This window comes from Dermatophagoides farinae, unplaced genomic scaffold (genome assembly GCF_024713945.1).
Source record: "Dermatophagoides farinae isolate YC_2012a unplaced genomic scaffold, ASM2471394v1 contig9, whole genome shotgun sequence".
Classification (NCBI taxonomy): Eukaryota; Metazoa; Arthropoda; class Arachnida; order Sarcoptiformes; family Pyroglyphidae; genus Dermatophagoides; species Dermatophagoides farinae.
The window spans coordinates 181,856-189,204 of record NW_027461524.1 but is presented as its reverse complement, the minus strand read 5'-3'; the positions used below and the strand labels follow the sequence as shown (position 1 = coordinate 189,204).

The 7,349-nt window shown below is 32.4% G+C and overlaps 2 protein-coding genes across 2 annotated transcripts; both read right to left on the bottom strand.

The window, feature by feature from the left end:
* Positions 1–266: 266 nt before the first annotated feature.
* Positions 267–1,625, bottom strand: LOC142598144 (uncharacterized). The gene has a single exon (XM_075735101.1). It carries the CDS (start codon positions 1,623–1,625, stop codon positions 267–269), a length of 1,359 nt encoding a protein of 452 aa, XP_075591216.1.
* Positions 1,626–4,023: 2,398 nt separating this feature from the next.
* On the bottom strand, positions 4,024–5,868 carry LOC142598157 (myosin-A-like). The gene has a single exon (XM_075735115.1). The coding sequence runs from the start codon at positions 5,866–5,868 to the stop codon at positions 4,024–4,026; it is 1,845 nt and encodes a 614-aa protein (XP_075591230.1).
* Between the last annotated feature and the right edge of the window lie 1,481 nt (positions 5,869–7,349).

Below are 7,349 nucleotides of genomic sequence, written 5' to 3'. Positions count from 1 at the left end.
AAAAAAAAACAAACTTTTAATCGACCTTGATTCTAGTCAAGTAAAAAAAATAATTAAAGAAAAATATGATAAGGAATTTGAAAAGCGGCTTAACACACTTATTTATAACGATAAAACCGTTAAATCTAATTTTGAATATTTAAAGAAATTAGCTGAAGAACAACGTTTGAACACAACGTTTTATAAAAAACACATCGAGCACTCAGGAACACTAGTAAATGAATACAGTGAAATGTGGAAAGCCCACGTGGCTAAAAAAAAAAACTCTAAGTAACCAACTGCCAAACTTGCAATATAGGCGATTCAAACTGCACGTTATAAGCGTCTATAAAGTCACTATTATTCTCTGACACGTCGACCCAGTTCTCATTAATTTTAATGAATATCTGGCAGTTGGTGAAATCTAGATTTTTTCTTGATAAACTCGAATTGAAATTCATTGTTTTATAAAGAGAAACGTTGCATATCAATTGATAGTCTTGGTTATTGCCAAACAGATTTTGACTTTGAGAGACGTTATAAATACATCTTAACTTTGTAAAATGAGTTTGTTCAGTGTAAGTGGTTGAAGTGTACTCGTAGTAAATAAAAACATATTTTTTGACATCAATCGTAGAAATTTTCTTTCCCTTAAAGTAGGCGCTTATAATGCTTGCGAGGTGGAATTCGTTAGCTTGAGAGCTTAAAGCAAGCTGAAGCTCAGGTAAATTAAGCTTGAGACAAAATATTTTGTCATTAATAATAATGTTATTTGTTATCGTTTCTCTGAGTGCTTGTTGAATTTGAAAAGTGTTTTTGGAAGATAAATTAAAAAGTGAGGAAAGCAAAAAAATAAGATATTCGAAGGGTGATACTTGTTGTACCGATCTGACCAAGCTGGGGCCGAATTTTTCAATGTAATTGAACAACCGATTTACGGCGACAGACCCTTTTATGGAGTTAGTAATGGCCTGCTTTTTGTATAAAAGTATTAATTCCAAACAAAAAACAGCTTCAGAGTCGTTTTTGTTTTGAAATTCCGAGAGATCAGTGTCACAAAGCAAAACTCGAAGTGGAATTACTTGTCCAAGAGCATATAATGCGGCTTTTAATGATGATGATTTGCTGTTGGAAGTAGTGAATGTAGCATAGCCAGTAATATATTTTTTTTTGTTTAAACCGTACGAAAATAAGGAATGAGTTTTTTTGTTTAACTGGATCTGGTTTATGAAACCAAGGTTTAGCTCTGAAAACTCGATTTTATGTGCGTTTAAAAAAGTTTTTATTTGATTCAGTGTACTAGTGGAGTCAGAACTTTTGGAAAGAATTTCGATTAAAACAGTTCGATAGCAATAAATTAAAAAAGAAAGCGGTTTGTTTACTCGCGGTATGAAATTATCAACAAACATTTGATACGGTTTATTATCAATGGTTGTTTGATCTGACACAGAGTAAAATTCGAACGTATTGACGTCGAAGAAGATATCGTGCGAAGTCTCAAGCATGTGAATGAATGCATTGGAGTCTTCAGACACAGACTCAAATAATTGTGCACATGATATACAAAGAAAAATTTTATTTCTTGCAGTGTTAGAAAATGAGTAAAAATCAATATCTACGTCAAAGTTTGCAAAATCATAGCTCATTTTTACTTCTAAATGCTTAAACAGATAAAATTAGGTATTGCTGTAATATATTTTTTTTAATAAAATTGATATACAACCATTGCCAAGTTTGTTGGCGTATATGCTTGATTTAAAGAGAATATTATTTAATTTAAAAAAATTTGTAATTATTCATAATTTATTTGTCAAACTCTCAAAAAATATTGAGTCTTTAAGTGTTTAAGAGCTCAAATTTACATTGATTTAATAACTAGATTATGTTTTCACAGGTATTAAATTTAAACAAAGAAAATTGGGCTGACATACAAGAGGATGACAATACAATTATTACTACAAATGCTGAAGGCCAACGAGTAGTGCTAAACATTTTTAACAGTACCAATGGTACGAAAATGAAGTATAAGCGCGTTTTTGACGTAATTCAAAAAACCGAATATATTCCAAAACGCTGCCTCGAACGAAAAAATAACTGGCAAAAATTCGGAATTGACTTGTTAGAACCTAGTTCTCCGGTTTACCACAAATTTCGTTCCACGCCTTTTGAATCGCCAGAAGTACTCGTTCCTGGAGTTTTGAACGGCGCTGCTATGTTGTCGAATTCCGAAACCGACGTGATAGGTGAAATTCCAACACTTGAAGTCAACAAAAAACTAATGAACGAGCTTACTAGACTTATGAATGCAATTCAGAACCAGGATTTCAGTAATGTTAACAGTTCGCTAAACAATATCGAAATGCAAGAAGAAGAAAACAACGTTAACGACGATAAGTTTGGCGTTCGTTATTTCGATGACGATAAGACTATTAGAGTCTCTGACATTCCGGAATACGTTACTGAACAAGAGTTGGAGGAAATATTCGAAAGAGTTGGTCCAATAAAGCGATTATTCTTAGTGCACAATAAGGAAACACTTGTGTCAAGAGGGTTGGCATTTATCACATATCACGATATTAGTACTGCAGAAAAAGCTATTAAAGTTTTTGACGGCAAAGGCATCAGTGGCGCTATTGTGAAAATCAGTTGGTCACGTCGATAAGACGCTGTTGAGACCCAATTAATTAATTAGGTCTTGAAATAATATTTTGAATTTTCGAATAAAAATCAATTTTTAATAAGTTTGTTTCCTCGGACAGTTTAATCACTTTACGTGTGATAATATGATGTTTTCTTTGTGGAATCAAGCAAGGTGTATCTTCGACATAAACTCAGATCAAAATATTAATGATTCTGGTAAAGAATTGCTTAATATCGTGGCTGGACTAGATTCAATGAAGATTAATAAAGATGGTTCCAATAAATTTATGTCTTATGAATTGAGATCGTTTAAACTATTGTTTCTTAACGTTGCGTCGGGATACAGACTTGTAGCCCTTGTTCATACAAATTATCATTTAAACCAAAAAAGTTTGTTATACATTTATCACAATTTATTCGTACCATTAGTGATAAAGCATAGAGATTTTCTGCCTTTGGTTTCAAATAAATTAAACAATAATTTATATGTCGAGGAAATATGTGATTTACAACGCAATATTATTTATTCTAAAAGTTCATTTTTATGGCAAATTAAACATTATTTTAGTGAATATTTTACTTTACATAATGATTTGAGAACTATTCAATAAGTTTTGAAATTAAAACTTGGGTTCAATAATAATAAAAAATATTGGAATTGTAAACAAGGCTTAAAATGATAAAATATCCATGTAGCGAGCCTGGATTTGAAATATTTTGTGGTGAAGACAAATATGAAAACGAACTTCTTATTGAGTATGGTCTGAACTGTGATGTGTGGTTTCACGTTTCAGAATTTAGTTCGCCGCATTTTTACGTAAGATGCCCGGAGGGATACGATATAAACAATTTGCCAAAAGACATAATATGGACTTGTGCGCTTTTGAGTAAAGAAAATTCTATTCAAGGTTCAAAGCAATCACATGTTGCCGTGATTTATACCCCGTGGAATAATTTGAAGAAAGAAGTTGATATGGATATTGGAACAATCGGTTTTAAAAACCATTTGGATGTCAAAAAGCTTTCCTGTGTTCGTAACAATGCTAAGTTGTTTAAAAAATTAGACAAAGAAAAAGAAATAATTGTCAAATCAGTTAAAGATTATCAAGAAGAACGCGATAAATACAGAGAGCTAATGCAACTGAAAAAGAAACAAGAATCAAAAGCTGCGTACGAAAATGAAATGAAAGAAAAAAGACTTCTGGAAGAAGAAATGAGATTGAAATCATATAAAGATTTGACTGTGAAACCTGACTCTACACCAAAAGGTGATGGGACCTTACTTTCGTGTAAAAATATCGAGGAAGACTTTATGTAGTTCACTAAGTTATTAGAAAGATGGTCATACAATATAGAATGTTTTATTATAATCTAAACTGAAAATACATTAATGCTAGAGCAAGCTTATTGTCTTGCACAATATGCTCTAGCGTGAGCCTGTAATCTTATTAAGTTCTTAATTTTGGGTTTGAACGCTTCTTCGAATTGATATACTTTGTACATTGATTCTAATAAAACAACAACAGAGGACCAAGCACTAAGTATTTCACGTTGTTGTACAACGAGCTCTTTAACAGACGATTTTTTGACGAACACCATAGTTTTTCCAATTTGATAATCACTTTTGCCAATTTTGTATTTTTGCATTATTGCTATTATAATAGCTTTTGGTTCAACAAGATCTGGTGCCTCTACACTTATCGCTAAATATTTAAATTGAAGCAGGAATTCATTGAACGGTCTTCTGTAACTATAACCAAGGTTACGAAGTTGTAACGCTTCGAATATGGACAGTGAATGTAATTGCACTAATACTTTACTTGGAGTATAGTGAAGGGGAGCTTGTATTTCATTTGGTTTTAAACATCTAATGAAATGAGCCTCAGTTTCGTTAATAATCTTCATTAAGTTATTAAGTTGAGTTAAGAAAGTAGAAGAAATAAGCTGGTTTTTACCAATCTTACCTTTAACAACTTCTGTTGTGCTAAACGCATCTTTAACTACTGGAGATTTAGACGCCTTAAGAACTGATACTACTTCAAACCTTAGTAGATCGCGATTTTTACTTGTAAAATTGTCAGCGCAATATTGGATATCTCCGATCGTGTGAGTAACAATGAAGTTAGAACCTCCTCCTATTTTAGATTTGGAATAATAACTGTTAGAAGCTAATTGCGTGTTACACTGATGAACAAATCGGTGATCATCTCCTCCTGGAGCCATACATACATCTTCTAAACAACTGATAATTGAAAGGCTTTTGGCTGTCAATAAATCAATGATAGGTTTGTTTGTAGTCCATGTGATTTCAGAAAAAGAAATTCCTTCTTCTTTATATAAAATGCTTTCTCTGTGGAAAACTATATCGACAAAATTCTTTTGCAACATTTCATTTGTAATATTAATGAAAAACTGTTCCAGCGAGTTTGTTTTGAAAACTTCAAAACCGAATATATCTAAAATGGCAATGAACTTTGTAATATTTTTTTCTGGACAAATAATTTGGTTAAGTTTTTTGATTAACCATTCAAAAATGTTTATGTATAACGCTTTTGCAAAAGAATCTCGAATGATAATGGCTTCGGATTGTTTGTAATTACTGTGAATTTCATTCTGCTCAGAGGGAGAATTTATAACTTTTTCTAAAAGCGCATTCTTTAGATCTTTTTCATCAAGTTGAAGTAAATAACTAATCTTAGTTAATACGTCTGAATTTTCGATTCGTGCTGCGTCCGGAATTCCGTTGAACTCATGTTTACCGATTTCTATTTCTCCTATGAGTAGTACAGAGGAGATACATTTGAAAATTTCGTCGACTTCTTTGTCAGTAAATCTCATTTTCTTAAACGCTTCTTTTAGGACACCAAATTCTTTTACATCATCAATACCTGGAACACTGGATTCCATGTCATTGTTACTTATATATTTATAAGAGGATTGAAGGTAATATTTTGATCGTTGTTCAGCAGTAGCTCCTTTCAACAACTGGTAGAAAATATGATAAGTTCTTTCATTCTGAGACTGTCCCACAATTCGACTTTTTTCTAACAAGAAACATTGTACTTTTCCTAAAAGAATACCTCCTGTTTTGTTAACATCTAATTGCATAAAACGTCCGAATCTACTACTGTTATTATTTCTGATTGTTTTAGCATTTCCGAAGGCTTCCAGAATTGGGTTACCTGCAATTACGGCTTCTTGAATGGATGAATCTTTTTTTCCGTCGGCCATACAGGCGAAAAAGCTCATTATTTGTTTACTTGCTTCAGTTTTACCGGCGCCTGACTCTCCACTAACAATAATAGTTTGATTCTTTTGAACAGCGTATAAGTTATCGAGCGCGGTCTTCGCGATTGAAAATACGTGAGGTGGAAGATCCTGGACATTTGGGGCGTTTTGATACTGTCTAATGATTTCTATAGTAGTGTTGTTAAGATTTTTATACGGGTTTACTGCCAACAAAAGTGGATCAGCTGTCACGTACATCATTCCGTTAATATATCTTTGTCGAATGAAATCAAGAACACATGGAATATTAGTGTGTGGAATCAACCCAATGTCTGGATATGCCAACAGGTCTATGTTTTGATTACAGTTGTTTACTTGATCACGTGTAGCTTCAAATGACTGATGACTAGGATCTTCAGGGTCTATTTGTCTTAAAACAAACTTTTCAGTCGTTGATCCTGGCAAAACTAAACATTTTGCATACAATAAATCAGGATCATTTTTTACTGCGGGGGCTGCACTACACCAAACTTGTAAACCTTTAAAAGTATTACCTTGCACATCAGTAATATGTACCACGGAATTTTCTCTCTGTAGTTTTGGCATAGTTATTTAAAGATATATAATATTATTAGATATGAGTATTGACATGCTTGCATGCAAAAAATCATCAATGAAATACATGTTTTAGTTATGTTTGAGCTACATAATATTTGGTTTATTGTTTCTTTATTCCATTGATTTGTTTCTTATATTTTTTTTTTCTAAACAATAAGTTATATTATGACATAATTTTTAAATCGTATAATGATAAGAGTGATCACTTATCGCATTATATTTTTATCATATCTGCTAACTTGCAAAGCTAGAGATTTTGATAAAAAGGATGGTATATTTAATACAAAAGATATTTCTGATTACATTAGTGTTTCGAGAACGGAAATAGATTCGCGATTTGCAAATTTTAAATGGATAGGAGAACTCAATGACACAGTTCTTTTACTTACAGAAAACGGGAAACTACACATTTCGTATGAAGGTGGAATGAATTTTAAAAAAGTTAAATTGAAAGACAGCGTCCCTCTACGATCAACTGCAAGATTCAAAAAAATTATTGTTCATCCAAAAAATAAGGATGTTGTATTTTTACTTGGCGAAGACGAAAGTCATTATATGACAAAAGATGCAGGGCAAAACTGGATTCAATGGCCAGTAAATATGGAAATTCATGACTTCGTTTGGCATCCTACTAATTCTCAGTACGCATTATTTAGTCATTGGACTGACGGTTGTTCCTCTTTGATTTCAACCAATGAACCATGTAAACAAATTTTATATTACACTAAAAACCAGGGAAAAACGTTCCATACTCTCGCTGAAGGAATAATACAATTTAATTGGTCCGCTGATCCAAATGAGACTAGCTTAATATATCTGACAAAGCATCGGAAAATTATAAAGAATCAACCATTGGGGGGAAAGTGGCACGATAACGTAGATTT

Bases quoted from the DNA above. Each gene is read 5' to 3' on its own strand.
- LOC142598144 (XM_075735101.1), bottom strand. From the start codon at position 1,625: ATGAGCTATGATTTTGCAAACTTTGACGTAGATATTGATTTTTACTCA.
- LOC142598157 (XM_075735115.1), bottom strand. From the start codon at position 5,868: ATGAGCTTTTTCGCCTGTATGGCCGACGGAAAAAAAGATTCATCCATT.